Genomic DNA, 24,108 nt, shown 5'->3' with positions numbered 1-24,108 from the left:
TTTATCTTCATACGATCATCCGGAGGAGGTAACTGTGGGGCCCCGGACTAGCTGTCCGAAACACCCGTTATGCATACACATTCACGATCCCATGATCAGTGTGTCGTGAAAGCATAACCGAACTGGTGTCAAATACAACATCCATTACAGTACAAAATAAAAGGATTACAATGGTCGCAAGACCAAATACTTACATAAGAGTCATAATGGCAGGAGATCATCAACCACACAGCGGAACTACTTCAGACGAAAGCGTTTGCAAGGCCCAAGTCATGCCATAACCCTACAGGCAACTGACTGGGAAGACGTTCCTAGCTCGCATAGACGTCGTCGACTCCTTCTTCATCAGTCGGATTCCACCAAGTCTGGCCAAGTAAATAGCCAGGGACAAAGCCATAAGTACATTATGAATTGTACTCGCAAACCACCTTAGAGAGAAGTAAAGGATATGCATATTTGGCAGTAGCAAGGATCAGGCACTATTCTAGGGTTACAAGGAGCGAGAGATAGTTTCTCTCGAGAGTATGACATCTCTATTTCTTTGTTGAAAACCTTTTTTACAAACAAGTTTTCTTTTGAAGACTAATAGGTAAGGGTGACCCACTTTCCTTTCCGGCCATCTCATATGGCCAAAACAACTTTTCCAACTTTCCACCGTACCTCCCAGGTACATTTCCACCAGTCCCACTGGCATCATTTTCCCAAAACATTTTTGAGAAAACACTTTTATAAACCAAAACTTTCCTCTAATGCCACGTACCGCCATTCCCATGTCCATAACCGCGGACACGGCTATTCGAATAGATTTACACTCTGCAGAGGTTGTACACTTTCCCCACAAGATCCGATAAATCCGCCGGGATCATCCCTGGTTCACCAAGCGTCAAAACGCGAGGCTCGGATAACCGATCGTAGTTTTTCGCTTGCTCGCCTTAGCCTAAGACATGCCGAATGAGTTGTACCTCCCAACACCGAGTCCGGAATGCCGTTTACCCGGGAGTTGCAAAGTCCCCGACACCCGACCCTCCGGAATGCCATCCAACCACTTAGGCATCTTTCAATGGGAGCTCATAAGTTGTACCCCGCGTACCTAAACAGGCAAATGGGTTGCGTCCCTTCTCATGGGAAGAACCCCGGTCGAAGCGTCCATGGTCGGACTGCCACTACACTTGCAGGACCCAAACTAAGGCGAGACAAACTACTACGCTACGCCCCGTCCCACTAAAGGGTAATGTGGTTGTACTGGCTAGGTCCGGTTTCGTACTATGGTCACCAAGGTTTTTCGAAAACAACTTTTCATCTCCCTTTGCCTCCAGCAATATCTTTCATAAACCTTTTTGTCTTTCATAAAACCACACTTGGGCAGGGCTACCCCATTCCAAGGTTTTTGAAGAATTTCCTTTCTTGAAAACTTTTTCACAAACCTTTTTCAAAAGGGCTCCCGACCTATAGTCCCATTTCTCTTTTAAAAAGAGGCGACAAGGGTGATAAGGTGGTGAGCACCATATCACTAATAGAGGTGTGATCAGTAGGTACCAACGAGGGCTGCACCCTAAGGGTGGATTAATAAAAGTTCGGGTGGCACTAACCACCGACAAAATAAATAAAATACATGCACTTTATAAAACCTGTCATAATGCAAGAGCAAGAATATATATAGGACCAGAGATGCATCAAGAGGTGGCTTGCCTTGGTTGGCTATTTGTCCCTAGACTTCATCTTCATGAACCATCTGCTGCTCCTTCCTCTTCGAACTCCTCACCAAGATCCTCTCCTTCTCCGATAGCGTTCGCATTCTAACGTCGCAAAATAAAAGAGAAAGCAATCAATCTCTAGGCATAACATCAAACCACACAACAACAACACACAACAGCCAACCACTAAATCCGAGACACTAAACACATCAAATAATAGCACTTAGGGCAAAAATGGTAATTTTACTAAAAAGGCTCGGCCTCACAACAAATCGTAATCTACAAAATCAAAGGTGGCTAATAACCTTTGGAAGCCACCAGTAGGGGTCTGGTTCCAAGGTTCATTAAAAACATTTTTAAATATAAACAACTCAATTTCCCTAGAGGCAATAATACCTAGAACCAAAATTAATTAGTAAAAAAAAACTCCCAGTACCAAACTAGTGAGAAACAATTATACCTACTGGTAGGTACGGTCTGAGAGAGTTCAACCAAATTGGTTTTGGTTCAAAACCATAAACAAATTAATTTTAAACATTTTATGAAAACTAGGAACAATTAAACTCCTTTTTAAACCAAGCAGACCAATAATACATTACAGAAAACAAGACCTATACCCCTGGATAGATATTCAAACATAGTTTCACAAAAAATTGGATTTACTAAATTTTAAGCTATAAAATAATTTCTATAATTGTTGTACTAAAAAGGGCTCTGTTTTGTTTACAAAAATCCTATAAGTAATCTAGAGTTCAGAAAAATATGCCCTCTGGCACGCTAATAGAATATAGTGATGCTAATCACTGAGACTTCATTTGGTTGCCAAAAACTTTTTATTTTTCAATTTAAAAATCAAACAAGGACCTACTGGCCATATCTAACTTTCTAAGCAACACAAAAACCAGGAAGCTTCTGCTACCGTAAGATATACCAAAATCAAGCTACTGATATGTTCTATCAAGCAAAATTAACCATACTGCAAAAAGATGTACACAACTCTCACAAACAATTAAATATCACACCAGCAACATTTCATAGGAATAATTATCAGTAAATAAAATATAGCAGTAAATCCCATGCATGCAATCGTAGGTGATCAAGATTTTGTTTACCAACAAGCAGGAATTTGAATCATGCTATCTGGAGGTAAGAGTAATTTTTGGTGATTTAAAAACTAAGACTGATTTGCATGTCCTTTATTTCTCAGAAAAGTAATAGGGAAGAGGGCCGAAATGTTAGGTCCGTGCCGGCCAATAAACCTGGCGACACAGCACCGTACTGGGCCAGCCCAGATGGGTTGCCTGAGGCCATGCAAGGGCTGGGTGGCATGCACCCGTTAGATCACGATACAACGGCCCTGGGCGCGTTGCTTCGCGACGAGCAAGGAACGGCGGCGCTGCCGCGAGCCAGAGACAGGGAGGCGACGGCGGCTCACCATGGGGCTCGAGGAAGGAGTGGGGGTGGCATGGAGACTGGGCGGAGCTAGAGACTACTCGGCTGGCGACGCGTGAGTGCAGCTACGGCCTCCCGTACGGCGCCTTGTACGGAGACGAGCACGGCGTCGGCGCGGACGGAACCCGACGACGGCGGCCTTTCGACGAGTTCCTGGGCAAGGATGAGGCCGGGATTAGGTCAAAGCGATAAGGAACCAAGGCGACAAAAAGGGAGAAGTCACGGAGAGGGAGCAACGGCATACTGGACGACGACACGGCCGGGCTGCTGCTCGACTTGGTCGACTCGGACGTGCGGCGAGGCTGGCGATCGCGCGACGTCGGATAGGGACGGCTCGGCGGTGTCGCGCGCGTGCAGGTCTGTCTCCCAGCCGTCGGTGAGGCGTGCATGCAGGCGCGGCTTCCCGTACGTCGACGAGGACGGAGGTGAGCTCCGCGTGGTGAAGAGGGCGACGGCGGCGCAGTGACTCACCGCGGGGATGCTCGGAGGCGAGGGAGACGCGGCGGCGAGGCGACGCAGCACGGCGCGGCAGCTCGACTTCGTTGATTTGGACATGCAGACGTGCTTCAGAGGGTCTGCGCGGACGAGCGCGAGAAGAACGTCGCGGACGACGACGAGAGGGACAAAGCTAGTCGCCGGCTTCCTCGGGCGAGTTCCTGGGGAGAAAGATAGACGCCGTCAGGGCTCCCAGTGGTTAGAAAAGAAGAGGGAACATAGAGCAACGACGGGGTGGAGCGTTAGCCTTGTCTGCGACCAGCGGCGGACGGGCGTACTCCGGCTTGTTCCCAGCTTCGCCCCGGGAAGAAACGGAGCAGGTTTTCTGAGAGAGGAGGGGAAGGGTGTGGAGAGGTGTGAGGGTTTGGAGGGCTAGGCATCTCTTAAGGAAGTCATGGAGAGGGAGGGAGGAGCGGGGACATGCTGTCCGTCCCAGGGACGTGGTCGACACCGACAGGTCGTTTAGGGCGGCCACGCTCTCGAGCAGGAGGAGGATCGGCTCGAGCCCGGCAGCCGTCCTCAGCAGTTGAGCGTGCCAGGCAAGGGTGATGTGCAGGCGGGTGGGGAGACATGCGGCGCGGTCGGGGGTTGGCCTGCGTTCTGCTGCGACGTGGCGCGTGTCAACGGGTGGCCGTGTGCGGCGAACGCCTCCAGCAGAAAAGGGACAAGGCAGGAGTCAGGGCTGCGCTTGAGTGTCGAGGGGTGCGAGGCGAGGTCAGAGACGAGAGGACTGCTCGGGGGAGGCCCGGCCGGCTCGGAGAGAAGGTTTCCGCTGCGCGCACGCCAGGTGTTCGACGGGCATCAGCATCCAGAGCGGGGTCGATCGCGGCCAGAAGGAACACGACAAAGGCTGGCTCGTGCTAGGGTTCGACCAGGGACAGAGAGAGGAGGCTAGTGGCGTGCTGGCTTGGGCTGAAACGCTTGATACCTATTTGGTGCATGTCGTCGGTGACCTAGGGCAGCAAGAGAGAGACGGGGCTAGCTAGGGGATTTACGGTGGGTAATGGAGTGGTGATGGGTTGCTCTGCTCGTCCAGTTTATGGTGAGAAGGGACAAGCGGTGGCAGCAGCAAGGTCTTCTTTATGCTCATGTCATAGACATGCACGAGGCTCTTCCTTTTCTTCTCTCTTCCTTCTTCCCCAGAACCAAACAGCTCCAAGATGGCACTGTAGCACTGTAGCTGCAGCAGCTGTGTCGTCTAATACAGAGAGGGAGGTGCAGGAGCGATCGATGCGAAGATCCTATGTGCTGAACCTAACTCATTAGAGATGGTGAAAGGAGATGGGTGGATGACCATGAGATGCTCAAATTTTGCTTTGCAAAGATTTGAACGTGATCCTAGGCTCTTGCATGATTAAGTGGATCAGATAGGGTAGTCAAGGTGATGCTTTGGTGGTGCTTGAATTGGAGTTATCATTTAATTTTTCGAACTAAAAAGGATTGGCTTGATCACTATGAGAATTTATCAAAATTTGGATAAAATTATTCAAATAGCATTTCGAAATTTTTGAAAAGGAGCAAGATAAAATTTGCGTTAAAAAAATGCTCTACTTGCATGATAGTGCATAGTAGGTTTTTATAAAAAAAACTATTTGATACGGAAAAGTGCAAGAAATGGAATATAGACCATTTACATGCGTTTTGGTAAATGGGAAATAAAATAATTTTATAAAATTATATTTTTGAATGGAATTGATATGAATAAGCATAACAGTAACATTTCCTATTTTTATAAGAGAAAATATTTTTTTAAAATGTTTGGCAAAACTAGAAATATTTTGGAAGTCAAAAAGAGGAGAAATGGGGGTTTATGGATTTAGGAAATTGGAGGGAACCTTCATGTTTCAAAAATGGAGGTTGAGGTCAAGAATGATTTAAGAGAAGAATTTAACGATCTTGGGGTGATAGAGATGCAAATGGAGATTATTTATTTGTTGGACAATGATTATCTACCAAGATCATGACCAAACGAAGTAGTGATGTTAAATGATGGATCTGAGAGATGTATTAATGGCAACTACAATGCCATGTATATTTGTTCACATATCAAATAGCCTTAAATTTAGTTTGATGTCTAAGGCCTTTATTTGGTTTTAAAAAAATATCATTTGAAATGTTTGAAAACAAGAGCGGGGTTTTAGAAAGGGCTGAGTGACCCATGGGTGAAGTGGAATAAAATATGGATCATCCCATTTTATTTTTTTGGGAAATTAAAATTCCATATAAAAGCTTTTATTATTATTTAAAAAAAATTAAAAAAATTAAAGGCACACCAAGTAAGGGTAAGTCATGAGGCAAATACTTCTTGTCAAAACAAAGCAACTTTAGAAATCCTTTTTGTGATACTATGATCTGAGATGACCATAGCGAGTTTTAGAATAAAAGGTTTTTGACAAGATCTTTTGAATTAAGACTAAGAGTCATACGACAAAACGAGGTTTTGTTTTTTTTTTTTACGAGAAAGTTCAAACACTTTTGAAGAGAGGAGGTTCAAGTAATACAAGAGTGGCCATAGCATGAGTATTTTTCTTGAGATAAGAGTATGTGGGTTGAGGTACTTCACTAGCACTATTCATCAAACAACACTCATCAACAAAGTCAGACCACATTTCAATCCAACACATGGCAGCACAAGCAAAATTTAAAAAGTTTTTGTTCCCCCCGATTTTTGCATTCTGGATAAACAAATAAGGTGGCAAAAGTCGGGGTGTTACAGTAACCAAACCGGAGCAGTTCGCCGTGGTGAGTGAATCACTGTCCTAGCCCGAGTTGACACATAAGATATATTTAGCTCATCAATGAGTTTTCCAATAAACTTGAAGATAGAAAATGGGCTCTGGAAAATCTCTTCATGAATTGCTTTTCTCCTAGCTGACCAGATCGCCCAAAGAGTCACTATAGTCTTCACAAACTATGTATGTGTTAAAGACTATCAGAAAAAAGATCCATTCTTTTGCATTGTTGCATTGGTTGATAGAGATGTGCTCAGCCAGCTCTTCGTCTAGCAGCACCCAAACAGTTCGTGCCATCGCACACTCTATCAAAGAGTGTCTCCAATTATCATTAGTAGCCTGACAGAAACAACATCCCGGTGTAACAGCCATATTGCGGTGATGCCTGACTGACCCCGTAGGTATTGATTGATGGGCTAACCTCCAAAGGAAAACTCGAATTTTGCTAGGCACTTTAGTTTTCCACAATTTACACCATGATTTCTCCTCAGTTGAGCTTGAAGAACTTGATTGCCTCCCCATTAGCCAATCTTCTCGAATCTTCTTGGTGTTTACTAACACCTTGTATGCTGATCTCACTGTAAACAGTTCAGTCTTCTCAAATTGCCACGCCCAAAAATCCTCTTGGGGTGCCGTACAAATAGGAATAGACCGAATCACCTCAACATCCATCGGTAGAAAGTGGTGTAGCAACTTTTCTGAATTCCAAGTCCCTGAAGTCTGGTCAATCAGCTCTGAAACCAAAACTGGGGGAGAAGGTTGCCGAGCAGCAATGAATGAATAGTTTCTATTCCTATGATTTCGTTCAACATTCCTATGAATCAAAGAGGGCCTAAACTGGAAAGGCCGGAAAGGAAATTGGAAGCACGTACCGTAGCCTGGCCTGGTTAGATCCGCCTTTAATTGAATCCAAGCCCGTCTGCCCACGGTACACATCACGCGGTCTCTCGTATTAACGGCGTCATCCCCTTAGAAAAGGAAACAGGGAGTAGTAGGACTGTAGGAGTAGTAGGACTTAACGGCGTTACCTTTAGACGCGCCTGTTAACTGTCGTCCGGCACCTGTCGCTCGCCCTCTCCCCCAGTCCCAAACTCCCAACACAGCACGGAACACCCGGGGTGCTCGAGGCGCCAACGCGGCGGCGGCGACGGCGACGGCGACGGCGAAGGCGACGACCAGGTACCTCTCTTCTCCTTTGTCTCTCGAGCGCGAAGTTTTTCTGAAACTCCGCTACCTAGAGGGTTGATGGTGGTCAAAGGCCACCATTGGTACGTATTTGTCTGAATTTCCCCCATGAACTGTTGTCTGCTCCCGAGCCAGCGGAATCCATCGGTAATTTTTCCCGCAGTGGTCTAACCTGTTTGGGGCCTATTATGTAGTGTTTTATTTTGAGCTTGGTAGTCTAATAGCGGCTCGATCAGTTGGGGATATTGGCCGGAGAATTAACCCTAACGGCGATGAACAGTATGTGCTTGCCTGCGTAGGTTTACGAATCATCAGTCACGTATTCTAGCCATAGGGTGGCATGTGCAGAATAATCGAGGTCTTTTAATATTCCAAGTTTGCCTCATGATTATGTTGGATCAATTGCATCTTAAGATTGGTTATGCAATGCAGTTCCTGTGGGCATACATATGCACTGTTTTCTACTCCCTCCGTTCCGATTTAATTGGAACCATTGCTTGTTCATTCGTTTGTGTCCCTTGCGTCAATTAAAACGGAACACGTGGAGTATTAACTTGAAGTCCTGTAATGTAATGACAGTTTTTTTTTTTTTGAGAACCCATGTAATGACAGCTGAATCACTTTGGTATTTTTGGTCAGTAATTCACCCTAGCGCTGCGGAACAATGTGGTGTGTCTATTTACCCTATAGCTTCATAGATCGTAGGTATATCATGGTTCTACCGAAATAATCATACCTTTGTTGAATGTTCCAAAGTTTAACTTACTACTATTATGCTGGATGATGGTTTAAATTGGAACTTGCAGTCTTACCGTGGGGCTCTTCCAAATGCATTGTTTCAATATTTCTGTCAGATCCTTCTGTTAAGTCAACCTAAGAAAGTCTACTGAATAGCTTCATGAATTTTCAATCATCACATCTTCTAGGAATAACATGGGTTCTATGGAAATTATCATAGCTTTGTCGAATATTTTAAGTTTCCTTGCTAAATTCTCCTACAGGTGTTCTTCCAAGTGCATTGTTTCGATATTTATATCAGATCCATCTGTTAATTCAATCTAAGAAACTTTTGTTTAAGTGATGAGATTAACACACATGGTGCCTTGCTTTTCTTTGCAGGGAAAGACCATGGAGGACGACTACTCAGAAGCGCCATCGCAGCAGCTTCCTATGGACATCATCTACAAGATCCTGGCCCACATCTCTGATCCAGCCTCTCTTGCTCGCCTTGCTTCATCTTGCAAGTTCTGGCATGATCTCATCAAGGACCCGACCTTCCTTGATCGCCTTAGGAGGCGGCACGGCGACCATGGTTTCACCCCATCCCTCCTTCTTGGCTTCTTCTACCAAGACAATAGAAGATCTTCCCCGGATCTCTGGAAGTACCACATTGACAAGACCCGTTGTTTGGCGCCAAGCTTCGTGCGGATGTCTGAACTGACACAATTCGTTGGCAGCAAAGCTGCCCGCAATGCGAGGAAGCTACTATCCCTTGAAACCTTCATTCCAGGTCTTGGTACAAGCCTCAACTTCTATAAGCCCGTTGCATCACAGGACAGCTTCCTGGCCCTCCGCCGCAAATCGAAAGACACCGATGGTCAGACCATTAAGGATTTGATACGTGTCTGTAATCCTCTCACTGGTGAAATCTTTGAGATTCCTAGCCTCAGAGTTAATAGGCGTACTGACCATTATGCCTTGTTTGTCACCAATGATGTCGACCTTTCTGGACGTGCGTCCCAGTCCTTCCAACTGATTAGCATTTGGGTCATAAAGGCAAAGCAATTCATCATTGTGTGCTACAGCTCGAAGACTGGAACGTGGACAGCATGTGAAGGAGTCCCTGAGCTAATGCATGGCCTTTACTTGGTGTCGAACTCAGCCGCTTCTTCTGATGGTGTCATCCGTTGGCTCTGTGGTAGCTGGAGACAAATGGCGCTCACTCACGTCGCCACACTGAACGTTGGCAATATGGAGCTGTCATACCTGGAGCTCCCACCCGAAGGAAAGCGCAACAATGCGCCATTGCTGGGGAGTTCAGCAGACGGGGGTCTTCTGTTGCTCTTCGCGCAAGGCCTTGAGATGTCACTTTGGAAGCACAGCAATGCGGTTGGCAGCGACAGCAGCGGGTGGGTCCTTTCTGAAAGAATTGACATGAGAAGTTCCTTGCCGCCGCGGGTGGGGATCAGGGCAAAGGTCAGGCTGGAGATGTTCCGAGGGAAGAGTGGCACGGTGGTGCTCTGGGTGGATGAGGAAGGCCTCTTTCTGTTCAGTCTCAGTGATAGGTCGTTGAGGAAGATTGACAGTGAGTATGTGACCAAGAAGTACTTCCTCTGCCCGTATGAGATTGATTGGCTATCCTGCCTCGCGATCACGAACCTGACCGTCGATGGCTCGATGTCGCTGGACGTGAAGAGAGAAAAGGCACAAGGCAGATGGAGGGCGTTAATGGGCACAAATTTGGTGGCGAACACTGCATATTGATGTCTAGGAACAGCATCGATCCTGTTTAAAGTTGGTGGCACAACTGCCATGAGTTTTACAATACTCCTTAATGTACTTCCTGTTAGTATGACTGTTATTATGGTGATTATTATCAGATTGATACTTTCAGTCTAATGGCATTCTCTGTCGAACCTCTTTGCTCCTGTGTCCTGCTAAACCCAAGACTACTTCTGCCTAAGCTGTGCGTAACCAATGTGTCTTCTTTGCATCTGAGCTGGTAGACAATTTTTCTGAAGGGATGCGCATCTGTGTTTAACCAATGTTTCATCTGTCCATATAAGCATAGTTGCCTGATTTTTCCCATTAAGACTCCAGACCAGGGAGCATTTGCTGAAGAGATGAGTACTTTGTGATTCAGTTATAACTTTATCATGCAATCTTTTGTTTTCCAAGGGTACATCATAGCACTGTGACACGCTGCTAGAACCCATCAGGCCAGCTGTTTGAACTCAACTAAATTTCCGTTCTGTATTGCCGATTGCTTGCAGATTACAAATGCATTGTTTTCTACAGTTTCTTCTTGAAGAACCTGTAGATGAATATGAGCATTGTAAAACTGTACGAACAAAGAAATTGACACTGTTTATAAATTAAAACGACGACGAATTCTTCTTTTGTGATAAAAAAAAATGACGACAACTTTGCACCAAGCAATTCTTTGGAAGTAAACAGGCAAAAATCTACATTACTTTTCATTTTTCATTTCGCAAAATATATATGAGTCAGTATTGAAAAAATATTTCCGTCGCCGGGAACCCGGAAAACTTTGCACCAAGCAATTCTTTGGAAGTGAACGGGCAAAAAACTACATTACTTTCCAATTTTCATTTCGCAAAATGTACATACTGCCGTATTGAAAAAAATTCCGTCGCCGGGACTTGAACCCGGGTCTCTCGGGTGAGAGCCGAGTATCCTAACCACCTAGACTACGACGGATTTGTGACAAACGCTGTACAAAGTATTTATTATTTGGATTCTTTCATGGTTATCTGCAGAATAAAAGATCTACACCGAATTCATCCATTCCCAGGCCTCCAAACTATTCATGTTTCAGATTCACGACAAAGAACAGACTATGTCCGGCCTGACGCATGCTGCTTCTTGTTAGCGGTAGGTCTTTGTTTTCCGAAACCTAAAAAGGTGTAGCAGGAGTAGTCCGTAATATTCAATGAACCAAGTTGCGACCATGTTCTCATATAGTGACATTCTTTTTTCTAAAGAGTATAGTATGTACTTTTTGTTAGGCAATTTCGAATTTTGTATGCCAAACAGATCGGACCATTATTGTCTCAGTTGATCATTCTAGAGTGTGAGACTTACAACTACTGAAGCAGGGCCACTAAGCACATCTTTTATTTATTTTTTCTACCTGAGGTAAAAGGAAAAAAATCGACTCCAAGAGGCTTGCTATGGCCTCTAAAATAGGGGTGGCTATTGAAAAGCCCCTTAGAACCCAAAACCTTAAAATGGAGCCAAGCTGCAGGTAACCTGATTTTTAAATCTTCGCAAACTTTATCTTTTCACTTTAAACAATTATGAAAAAATCGTGCATGTACATAGGGATGTCTATTACAGTGTACATACATACAAAGTTTGGACGAACTATGTTTTCATTTGTAGTCTATACAAAAAGGAAGAACGTGAAGACCAAAGTGATTTTTTTAATGTCTACTTAGAGCAATATTTTAGTGTAGCCCAAACACAACACGCTTTTCAGTATGATCGTTCATGTTCGTCGAAACCATCTTCACCTATGTGTACAAAATATTTTAAATATGGTTTCAAATTTGTTGGAAATAAAATGGCTCCATGTAGCTCGGGAGCCATATGCCTATACTCATAAGAGCCCTACTATAAGAGGCTCATCCCAACAGTACTTTTTAGTTGTTGATAAAGTGGCAAGCCTACTCTAGATCGCCATCACTGCCGCTACCACCCTGCTCCCATCGTTGTCACTGCTGCCTCTAACGCACACCCCTCTGACGCTACCACCCTTCTCCCATCGTTGTCACTGCTGCCTCTAACGCATGCCCCCTCCGACGCTACCCTTGTTCCACCATGTATTGTGTCCCAATGGGTGCATATCCCCAACATATATTTGAGTACACAATATAAATTTGGGGATGAGAAATATGGGCTACTAGTCAAGTTGGTGTCACTTTTGGGTCTGAATAAGTAGTGACTTGCCCTACTTGGTTTTAGGGACTATTTTTAGGGGCTATAGATGATAGAGATGGCCTTACTAAGGAGACAAGACTTTAATGCATGGAATGAGAGGAAGAGGGAGAGAGAGACTAAAGATAACCGGATTATCGAAGGGTGAGACAAATATATAAACAGACACATAGAGAGAGGAAAAGCAAGAGGAAAAGAGACTATGGTTTCCGGATTATCGGGGGGGGGGCAGATAATTATAAAAATGGACACAAACGTGTGGAGAGAGATGAAAAACAAGAGGAAATGAGACTACGGTTATCGGGTTATCGGGGGGGGCAGATAATTATAAAAATGGATACAAACGTGTGGAGAGAGATGAAAAACAAGAGGAAATGAGACTACGGTTACCGGGTTATCGGGGGGGGGGGGGGGGGCAAACAAATATAGAAATGGACAGACACACGAGGAGAGATGAAAACGAAAGAGGGAAATTGATTACGGTTACCGGGTTACGAGAGCATGAAACAAATTTAGAAATAGACATACACATAAGCGGATATATGAAAAGCAAGAGGAAAAGACTACGGTTACCGGGTTACAAGGAGCATGAGACATATTACACAGCGGTGCATTCATGCTTGAAGGTGTTTCTTGGTATGCGACGCCCTTTAGTGCTAAGAGCGTGGTGGGAATTCTCCGGAGGACGCAACGGTTGCGAGTCATCATCGTTTTCGACGATTCAAAGTTGTTGACATTATTTTCTCTGTTATTTCTCTTTTATTTCTCTTTTATTTAGTTTGGGCTTGTTTGTGATGAGCCTCAACAATTGTATCGTGTGCTACTATATCAGTATATCGGAGCGAAAGCCTATTTCGAGAAGACAAATTACACCTGAACTTCACCCTTGAAAACAAGGACTTCACATTTGAGGAGTGATTTCCCGTATTGTTGAGGCAATTTGCGTTTTATGTGATCTTAGGTTGTTCCTTGTACGCACAAGAAGAAGGCACTTCTCCCCATGCCTAGAAAATTACCATAGAAAGACTGTAATTCCTGTACCAAAATCCACTAAATTTATCATTTCACACTGAACTCGCCTCTTTGTACTTACAATAGTACAGTGTTTAGATCGGAGGATTCTTGGACCTAAAGGGAGCATTCTCAGTCGTTGAGAAATAGAAAAGTCAAATATTCAAGCAACTTAAGAGTCTTGTAAGACTGATTTCGTTTGGCATTCTTTCTTTGAAGACCAGCACAAATGTATCCAACATGATGTAGCTGGTTAAGCAACTTAGAGTTTTGTATGCCTATCAAGTTGGTCCATGATCTCCTTTTTAATTTTAAGTTGGACCATGATCTCATTGATCACTTTTTGTAACAAGGCTCTGCAAGTGGGCACTGGGAGCGACCGAGTGACTTGTGGTCCGAAGCAAAGAGCCTTCCAATCTCGCAGCAAAAGCACGGACGCTTTCGCCGACCGAAAAGCCCAAAACCCGACTCGACCCAACCCTTCCCCGTCAGTCTCCCCCTCCCATCTCGCTCCGCCGCAGCCAGCCATGGCGCCGGTGGATCCCCACTCCTACACCGACGGCGCGCACCCGGTGACCGCCCACGCCGCGCTCGCCTTCTACCTCGACTTCTCCGCCTCCGCCATCCACGCCTCCGCGCTCCTCACCCTCTCCGCGCCGCACTCCGGGGACCTCCTCCTCGACACGCGCGCCCTCGCCGTCCACTCCGCCGCCACCGCCACCGCCCCCGCCGACCCCATCCCCTTCGCCCTCGCCGCCGACGCCGACCCCGTCCTCGGCTCGGCCCTCACCCTCACCCTGCCCCCGGACACCACCTCCTTCCTCCTCACCTTCTCCACCTCCCCCGCCGCCTCCGCGCTGCAGTGGCTCTCCCCGCCGCAGACCGCCTCGGGCCTCCCCTTCGTCTTCTCCCAGTGCCAGTCCATCCACGCCCGCTCCGTCTTCCCCTGCCACGACACCCCCGCCGCGCGCATCACCTACTCGCTCCTCCTCAACCTCCCCGCGCGCCTCTCCGCCGTCGCCGCCGCGCGCCACGTCGCGCGCCGCGACCCCGTCCCCTCCGACCACCGCGGGGCCGTCCCCTCCGACCTCTGGTGCGCGCCGGGACGCATCGTCGAGGAGTTCCACATGGCGCAGTGCGTGCCGCCATACCTCTTCGCCTTCGCCGCCGGCGCCATCGGGTCCAGGGACCTCGGGCCCAGGACCAGGGTCTACGCCGAGGGCGGGGACACGCTCCTCGACGACGCCGCCAGGGAGTTCGCCGGCGTCGAGGACATGGTCAAGGTCGGGGAATCGCTCTTTGGGCCATACGACTGGGAGAGGTTCGATCTGCTCGTGCTGCCGCCCAGTTTCCCCTACGGAGGCATGGAGAACCCCAGGATGGTCTTCCTCACGCCCACAGTCATCAAGGGGGACGCTGCAGGGGCGCAGGTGGTTGCCCATGAGCTTGCGCACAGCTGGACTGGCAATCTCATCACCAACAAAACCAATGAAGACTTCTGGCTCAATGAGGTCTTCTTCTTCTTCTCATGTGTCAAACCTCTTATTACCTAACTGATTGATGAGGTGAAATAGCTGTAGCACTAATCGTTAACTTATTCATTTGCATGAGCTACGTTCTGTCCTGACAAGTGTTTGTAGAATCTCTCCTTGTAACACTAAGATGAGAAAGGCTTGAGCATTTTAACTTGACCTAGAATCACCTGAGTTCCAGTTTTATTCAACAACTAGAACACATCTCATAGTAGTAGACTGTATTTTTTTCCTTAACTGTTACCACTGAGGTTCACACACTCATCTAGAGTTCTCATGGTAATATATCGTTTCTACATACAGGGGTTCACAACATATGCTGAGAGGAGGATTGTTGAGGTGGTGCAAGGCGAGGAGCGGGCAGCCTTAAACATGGGAATTGGATGGAGGGGCTTGAACAGAATGATGGAGAGGTTCAAGGATAACATGGAGTTCACCAAGCTGAAGCCGAAGATGGCAGGTATCGATCCTGATGATGTGTACTCGGAAGTGCCCTACGAGAAAGGCTTCCAGTTCCTATGGCGCATCGAGCGCCAGGTGGGTATAACACAATATTTGGTTTGCAGTTTTTTTTTTGCACCATTCTTTGATGAATGAGGACTAATTGTGAAATGTGTACTGTGCCATGCTTGTTGATTGTGATAGATTGGCCGACCTGCATTTGATGAATTCCTGAAGAAATACATTGCCACCTTCAAGTTCCAATCGATAGATACAGAGACATTTCTTGAATTCCTGAAGGCCAATGTTCCTGGGATAGAGAACCAAGTTGACCTTGACGTGTGGATTGAGGGTACTGGTATCCCTCCGGATGCCATGGAGCCGGATTCTGCTACCTATAGAAAGATCTGCACCTTAGCTGCAGAGTTTAAGTCTGGAAAAATTCCAAGTGAAGATGAGGTGGCAGACTGGAGTGGGCAGGAATGGGAGCTCTACTTGGAGAATTTATCCAAAGATGTTGAATCCTCGCAGGTTTGTATTATTAGCGAACAACAATGCTCTCTCTTTTTTTTTTTACTTCTTTCAGTTCAAGTTGTATGTCTTTGTGTACATGCAGCCTATCTTTTCGACAGCTAACTTACATAGCATCCCTGTTTAGTTCATCAGACAGTATGTAGCAAATGCAATTTAGGTCAATTATGGAAGTATTTTATTTCATTAAAAGCTTGTAATATCTTAACATGATAACAAAAGATAATTAGCTGTTGTCAAAGTATGCACCTCAACTGAATGCCGAAAGGATAGAATTCTCATCCCTGTGATAACGGTTGTCCAGAGCAAGCCAACTTGGTGTCTTTTGGTTTACCAATGAAAATCAAACTAGAATCAAAGTTTAGTTACATGGAAATGAGTAACAGAAGCAGGAGTATTACTTAGTTTTTTTGCTTCTCTCAGGACTAGATTCTGCTTATTAGAACCAGATTCTGCTAATTAGTTATTATTGGAATTGGTTAGGTAGACTGTTGACAATGTCAATCAGTTGCTAGCTTTAATATCAGTTATGTGGAGGGGTCTCCATTATATTATGAATGTGATGAGAACTTTACTTTCTATTAAGTTTTCCGTAATATGAAAGACTACATCATAGTTCTCAGTTTCTCATTTTGTTGATGGTTGAGCAGTGGGTTCAATTCAAGTACTAACTTATTTGATGATTGCATGTAGCAGTGGGTTCAGTTTGAGTAACATGTTTGGAGATTGCTATCAAAAACATTTTCTTACTTTTATTTACTCATGAGACTCATGAGAAGGCCTTAAAGTTGCAACCTCTGCAGCTAGGTTACTTCATTTAGAAATTACCAAATGCCCAATGCACATAGCTGATATCCCCCCGTTTGAGTATCTAGCAAGTGTGGGTAGCTACAAACTGAAGCCACCAAGATCTAGAAAGTATTAAAACCTTGAGGTGTGTCTAGGCTTAGGGGTTTTCTACTATATTTCGTGTTACTATACTATTATTACTTTTCTTTATCTTTGGATTGTTAGTCCTTGCCAATGAAGCATTCATTTATGCTGTACTGTTATGTACTCCCTCCGCTCCACATTAGTTGTCGCTGATTTGGATGTGTCTAGATACATTTTGTGTATAGATACATCCGAATCTGCTACAACTAATATGGAAAGGAAGGAGTAGTATTCTGTGGGGAAGAGCTTGTTTCCTAAAAATACTGACACAAGTCACAAAAGTTATAAGGGTGTGTGCAATGTGAACCCAAACCCTGTGCTAGGAACACCTTTCATTCAGGCCTTAAGGTTTTGGCTCTAAACGCTACAGGGTGTCAGTGTGGGTGTCTAAGTTCAGAAGTTGCAGAACTGGTTCTGGTACAAGAGTCGACTTAAATTGTCCAATGATGAGCTACCCCTTCTGCTGTTGCGTGTGGGCCTACTAGATAGAGCTAGAGCATTTTTGTAGCACTTTTGAATTTCTTAGCAGCTGCTTGTTTTTTGCATGCTTAGCCTCTTCGCACATTGCTCATGCTCTAGTGACTTTAGACTAACTGATTCCATCGCCATCTGTTCTCTCTATCCAGGTTATTGCTCTTGATGAACGGTACAAGCTGTCAGAAAGCCGTGACTACGAGGTCAAAGTCGCGTTTCTCCAGCTAGCGATCCCCACGGGCTGCAGGTGTTACTTCAACGAGGTGGAGAAGTGCCTGAAGCAAGTGGGAAGGATGAAGTACCTGCGCCCGCTCTACAGCTCGCTGGCAAAGTGTTCTGAGGAGGAGAAGATGCTTGCGAAGAGGATCTTCTCAGAGGCCCACGAGTTCTACCACCCAATAGCTCGCAGCGTTGTGGAGAGCATCCTTTCGAAGCATGGGTAGTTGAATGCGGTTGACTGAGCCTCTAATGTAGTGAGAAAGCCTGTGATGTTTCATCAATGTTTGATCGCTTATTTCTTCTGCATAAAATTATCTCCCCTGCTGGAGCTAACCATGGGGGAAAACTCTGAACTGTCCTGGGTAATGTATCATGAGGGATTGCATGCCCGTAATTTGTGTCTGACCCTGGAAGAAACTTGGAGCTAAAAATGCCTCTTGATATCATATACTGTGGGACGGCTGATATCATGACGATCTAGCTCTGTCGGAACCAGTTTTCGTTTTAAATGGTGGTAACCATTGCGCTGGATAAACAGAACGCTTGCTTTCTCCCGGTGTTCCATTGGTAGGGTACCAAGCGTTGAGCGGGATTTGTGAGAAATTTGGGTCTCTTCATTGGTATCTGATTGAAGAAATGCTTAGACGCCTACTACACTGAAGGAGGTAGACATGTTATTTTTTAGATTGTTGTGATAGGAGACTTTTTTTTTTTGAAACGGATAGGAGACTTAAAACTGGTGTTGTTATCGGGCATGTGCAAAATGCTAGTATATTATTCTGCCAAAAACCCAGTGTAATGCTAATGCAAATTGTCATGATTTTGATTTCTGAATATTATTGCAAGCGTCAGCGCTTATATTGTCTTGCTACGTTAGTCTTCAAATGAACCCGCTTACTTTTCAGTGTTAATTTTTTCTGAAGGACGGTACCGTCCTCTAGTTGTTTGGTTTTCTATACGAATCTTGAGATGTTTAGTTCGGAGAACATCTTTAGGGTCAATCATAGGCAGAGACCGTGCTCAGGAAATACACCTTGCATATCGGAATAGCACCCAGCACCCAGAAAACCACCACTAATTCTCTATAAAGAACTCAGTGAATCATCCATCCAAAGCTCTTTAGCAGATCCAAAATCTAGTAAAAGAACTAGACAAGCGAGCATGTAAAAATGACAAGACTAACCAATCAACCAAAATAGTAGTGGTTTTATTTTGTCTAGGTTATCATGGAACAAATTATCACCACCACACCGAAAGCAAAAGTAAGCCATTGAAGGTTTCAGTCAGGAAAAGATATGTAGCTGCAACAACGGCAAGAATTCCGCCAAGCAAAATCTTCCACGGTTGCATTATCTCAAAAATTATGAGTAAACTATATATGTACGGATAGGCCAGCGATGTTAAAACATCAAAAGATATAATGAAATCCAGGTCCAAAGATTAGAACATCGAATGAGCACAGATAAACAATGCAATGCAACTTTAGATAAACAATGCAACTTTTTTTAGGAAGAGCATAGATAAGCTAGAAGGGCTGGCACTGGCAGACTTATATTTTCTAATATACAGTATATGACCAAGTGTGGCCTTTCTGAATTCTGATGTTCCCAATATAATCTGCTTATGTTTGGGGTGCAATGATATCAGCAGAAAGAAATATCAATATTGCTTTTGTCCACCTTCTCCCGCTGCTTCCTCGCCTCTTACCCTAGTATTGTCTTTCCTCTCACATTGTACTTGTATGTTATCATCAAGGTAGCGGCGATGCAGCCAAACAAAAGTTCAGGCCGTTTCCTATAAGCCACCATCAGTAGATCACCAAAAATCCAGAGCTCAGCAACAACATAAATAATTTTGAACAACAGAGTGTTCTAAAAGAGGTTGGAAATGACAAATAAACAGATACCCCCTCTCCTTTACTGAGAGAGGGGACATAGGAATTAGGCAGTATATCTTTTGTTTAGTAGGCTGAACAACTGCTTTGTGTGTGGCCCGTCACACTTTTTGATTAAGCTCTTTTTTTGTTTTGAGAGTGCACTTTCTATAAAAAAAAAGGCTCCCCATTTGCCGTCTCTCTCACACAGAAACAAGAATCTATGATGCAGAGGTTGGGATAATGAAAACTTCCACTTTCTATAAAAAAAGGCTCCCCATTTGCCATCTCTCTCGCACACAAACAAGAAATCAGACCTCAAAAAATCCAGAAAACTCTAGCATTCTCCATCGTATTCATGAACCACTCTGTGTTCCCTTCAAAACTCATATAATCGTGTATCTGTCCAACAAGGCTACAATGAACTTTTTCTGCAAGGACTGGATTTTAGCCGGCGCAAAACATCTTGCAGAAATTATTAGTTAGCTTGAATCCTTATTTTTTTTACCTTGCCCAGATGTCCTAGGCCTCTCTTTGTGTGCTGCTCCTATATATCAATATAACAGACAAGGTTTTCTAACTTAACACCCTGAAACCGCCCAAGAGGTACAGAACCCAAGAAGACAAGCCGTAATTTTCATAGCACTCCAACAACATAAATACGCCAAACAAATTATTGCACGGTTGCGCCATCTCAACAATTATGAGCAAAGATATACTGATGGAGAGAAAGGTCAAAGAGATTAAAACATCAAGAGATATAATGGTATCCAGATCCAAAGATTGAACATCAAATGAGCATCTCTCTCCCTTCCAACTTCAGATAAACAAGTAACTTTTTCTAGAAAGATCGTACGAAAGCTAGAAGGGCTGACAGCCTTACATTTTCCTATATTAGGTATGGGACAAAATATCGTCTTTCTGAATTATGATGTTCCATTATAATTTGCTTATGGTTGCAGTGCAAAGATATCAGCAGAGAGAAATATCACTTGTTTTTCTGCACCTTCTGTCATCGCTTCCTCGTCTCTTCAGGGTTGTATCCTATAATTGTCCTTCCTCTCACATTGTACTTGTATGTAAGCATTAAGGTACTGGCGATGCAGCCGAACAAAAGTTCAGTCCCTTCCGTACAAACTACCACCAGTAGATATAAGGGTACAATCCAAAACCCCACTAAGAAAACTTGAAAAGGGTATTTTTGTCCTATAGGACCAGCTAAAACTAATTAGGATTAAATTGTTGACTGATTTCACCTTAACGATACGCCGGCTACAGTCCAGATCTGAATTGGATACACTTGATCTCTCCACGGTACGGTTCCTTCTGCTGCTGCTACAACCACGGCCGCGTTGCCGTAAGGCCACGGACGTCCTCACTGGATTTGTTCCAGCTCATAATTTTATCGAGGCTCCCATGTCCCAAGAGTTTTAGGAACATACATGTATCCAAAGACAATCATGTTGGTCATTTTTCCTTCAAATTTGGTATGCATAAGTAGCAATGGCATATTAACGTGCATGATTAATCTCATTTTTTTCCGAAACTTATAAATACACTTTTTTGGGCCTGATCACAAAGAAACCACGTATTATTGAAAACTCTTTATTCTCTCCAAAACTCTCATAGTTGTTTATCTGTTTTGCAATGACATTTTGCCACAACTGTTTTTTGTTCCCATAAAGAACCCCACAAGAAAATCTAACCTCTCACCGGCAAAACCACCGAAGAGGTAGAGAAACCAAGAAAACTAGCATGGACTCTTAATTAGATAAGACTCCATAGACAATCTTTTTGACATGTTGTCCCCAGCTCACATGTTAACAAACCAATGTCTCAAATTTACCAAAACAAATTAAGGATGATGGTGTACCTGTTTTCGTAAAAATATGACATTGCTATTTTGAAGCCATCAACCCTCTCGGACCCATTTGTGCCACTGGAGCACATGTTCTGCTGCAAATCAGAGTTAGTTGAATAAAATGATCAAATACTGGTACTAGTAGACAAAGATCAATGAAGACCATATAAAACCCAAAGCTCTTGTTTTTCGATAAAGGGCGCTTTATTACTCGAAGTATCAAGCATTACACCCAACATCCGCATAGGTAAGATGCACACAACCGTTTATGAATCCACAATATCCAATCAAAGGGAGTACAGAAAGAACAAATGGAAAAAAGCCAACTAATCGACAGCCCAAAGCTCTTCTATGCTGAGTTTATCTCAAAGGCTAGATAGAGGCTAGCCCAATTAAGCTCTTAGTCAATGAATTTACATTGTGAGCAGTTCCTTCCACCAGATTTCTAGAGTGACGACCCGCAAAAAAAGATTTCTAGAGTGACAAGACACGTAAATTTGGCACGATATGAGAAGAACATTGCAAAATTGATACCCAGCTCAACAGCTTGCAAGAAGCAAATCTAGAGAGAATGATCCGCAGCGAACGCATAATGAAGGCAATCCAATCACATCCTAAAAAAAAGCACTCCAAAGACCTGTCATGTGGTATGTGATGACCAAAAAAATTGTACAGGTTACTCTAAGACAGGGAAATAATCACACATGACGGAATAAAAATCACGAGACCTGAACGCGCAAATCGACAAATTCCACCTAGGCAAGTAATAGGAACCCACTCTGGTGGTGGTGGTGTGGCTGCAACCAGGGCCGCTGTTGTTGTCGGAGAAGCGACGGTGGTGTGGTAGATCGAAGCATCGCAGTTCTATTCCCCGGGATGGTTGAAGGTCGGGATGTGTCGAGACACTACGGAATCCTCAGTAAAAAAAAAATGACGATGAGATCGAAGATGGTCTCTCTTCAATCTTCATCAAAGTGACAGAGTCGTTTTCTTGCAGATTGACCAAACGAACGAAAAAAATTCCGTCGCCGGGACTTGAACCCGGGTCTCTCGGGTGAGAGCCGAGTATCCTAACCACCTAGACTACGACGGATTTTGTTAACTTGACATTTCATTTCTTTATATATCTGCCTTTTTTAGGTCCATCGTAACAGAGGCTTTCGCTCAGGATGTGAACGGGAATACTTCTTTTGCATCACAGGCGACCGATCAATTCGGTGCCAGCAAATAGAGCTCGCTGCTTGGCTGTCCGAGATAATTTTTTTGCGGTCCCTGTCGTGCACCAACTCAGTAAATAGAACCCGGCCTAAAGATAGGTAACTTGCCTTGAATAAACACGATATATATACGCGTTCATGGCATGAGACGAAGCTGTTAGCCGTATAGAATTGGCCTCCCATTTAGTCATTGCTAGCGCCATTTTCTTCACCTTTGCACCACATTGCTCACCGATATCCAGGTAACCTCGTGTACTCTTGCTCGCAAATGTAAATCATGTTAATGTTATGACATCTTCCTTACTGAAAAAGTATTGCATATCTATAGTTGTACTTGTACTCCATTTAGGTCAGAAGGACATGGAAGGTGGAAAAGACAAAAGTACGGACGCCGATAGAGGGTTTCATGGAGGGTACCCTGGTGGCTACCCTGCTCCGCCGGGATACCCTGGCTACCCTGTCCCGGTAGGTGCATATCCCCCGGCACAAGGATATGCTCCTCCACCTGGACATTATCCGCCTCCCGGTGTGTATCCTCAACCTGGTGGTTATCAGCCATCACACGTTGCGTATCCTCCGAGTGGGTACCCTGCAGGGTATCAGCAACACCCTACAGCCTACCCTCCAGCTGGTTACCCCGGTCATGGGCCACCAATGCCAGTTCCTCCCTATGGTATTTATGCTTTTGTTGTACTTTATTTAGGCTATGTTCATCTAGGGCTTTAAATGTATCAGTCCAACTATTTCACAATGGATAAAAAGCATGCGTATTCTCTTTCAAAAAAAAGCATGCGTATTCAGATTTATCAATGAAAACATTTTGTTTTTTGAAAAGATGGTCATGGTGCAATGGACTTTAATTCAAAACCATTTTCATTCAGGTCATGGTGCTATGTACGGAGGCAACCATGGTGTCGGCGGGATGATGGCCGGTGGGGCTGTCGCCGCAGCTGCAGCATATGGTGCTCACAAAGTGTCCCACGCCGGCGCCTACGGGATGTATGGACACGGTCACGGCCACCACCACGGCAAGTTCAAGCATGGCAAGTTCAAGCACGGCAAGTATGGCAGGCACAAGAAGATGTTCGGGCGCAAGTGGAAGTGAACAAGGGGAAAATGCGGCTCCTGCAGCATCCTGGAAGATGATCCCGCGTAATCCTTGTTCGCTGCTTCGATCGTGGGAGGATCACAAGCTCTGGTCTCGCCTGGTGCCTCATACATGATGTGTGTCTTGTGTCTTGGCGACGAGTTATTTATTTTTTGGCCGTACATAGATTGTTGCGTCTTGAGCATGCCTATTTTAAACCCTAGACCTTGGTCATGCGTTAAAAATTAATAACACCTTAACGACAAGTACAAAGTGCGGGTTTAGGTCGCGTACCGATGGACTCAGATTGGGAACAAAAATTCCCTCTAATCTGTGTACGAGTTCTACCTTGGATTGAGGCTTTGTCGAATCATGCTCCTATACTATTAACCACTGGAACATCCATGTCTCAGCGTAGTCGTCCGTTCAAATTTGAACTAGGATGGTTATATCGAGCTGGTTTCTCAGATATGGTTGAGAAAGTATAGGAGCATCAAGTTGACCCCTATCCAAAGGTGAAATAATAAACTTTGTTCTATGCGAAGATACCTTGGTGGGTGGGCACGACACATAACTGGGCAGCTCAAGCAGGAGAAACTCAACATAGGGCCTACTCGATGAGATAACATCCATGAAACATGCGCAGCTAATGACTAGGTCATGGGGATGTAATCACATGTGAACGAGCGAA

General features: G+C 44.7%; 2 protein-coding genes and 2 non-coding genes across 4 annotated transcripts; 2 read left to right on the top strand and 2 right to left on the bottom strand.

Annotated features, from left to right (window-relative positions):
* Positions 1 to 10,926: 10,926 nt before the first annotated feature.
* TRNAE-CUC lies at positions 10,927 to 10,999 on the bottom strand. The gene has a single exon. It is a non-coding gene; the product is annotated as a tRNA-Glu (tRNA).
* A 2,748-nt stretch (positions 11,000 to 13,747) lies between these two features.
* On the top strand, positions 13,748 to 17,781 carry LOC124680488 (leucine aminopeptidase). The gene is made up of 4 exons (XM_047215545.1): positions 13,748 to 14,760; positions 15,085 to 15,318; positions 15,427 to 15,753; positions 17,313 to 17,781. Exons 1-4 carry the CDS (start codon positions 13,777 to 13,779, stop codon positions 17,601 to 17,603), a joined length of 1,836 nt encoding a protein of 611 aa, XP_047071501.1. The 5' UTR covers positions 13,748 to 13,776; the 3' UTR covers positions 17,604 to 17,781.
* Positions 17,782 to 22,133: 4,352 nt separating this feature from the next.
* TRNAE-CUC lies at positions 22,134 to 22,206 on the bottom strand. The gene has a single exon. It is a non-coding gene; the product is annotated as a tRNA-Glu (tRNA).
* Positions 22,207 to 22,690: 484 nt separating this feature from the next.
* LOC124680478 (postacrosomal sheath WW domain-binding protein-like) lies at positions 22,691 to 23,435 on the top strand. The gene is made up of 2 exons (XM_047215534.1): positions 22,691 to 23,003; positions 23,212 to 23,435. Exons 1-2 carry the CDS (start codon positions 22,691 to 22,693, stop codon positions 23,433 to 23,435), a joined length of 537 nt encoding a protein of 178 aa, XP_047071490.1.
* Positions 23,436 to 24,108: the final 673 nt, after the last annotated feature.

This window comes from Lolium rigidum, unplaced genomic scaffold (assembly GCF_022539505.1).
Source record: "Lolium rigidum isolate FL_2022 unplaced genomic scaffold, APGP_CSIRO_Lrig_0.1 contig_17643_1, whole genome shotgun sequence".
NCBI lineage: Eukaryota > Viridiplantae > Streptophyta > Magnoliopsida > Poales > Poaceae > Lolium > Lolium rigidum.
The sequence above is the reverse complement of the archived record's forward strand: the minus strand, read 5'-3'. Positions and strand labels throughout refer to the sequence as shown.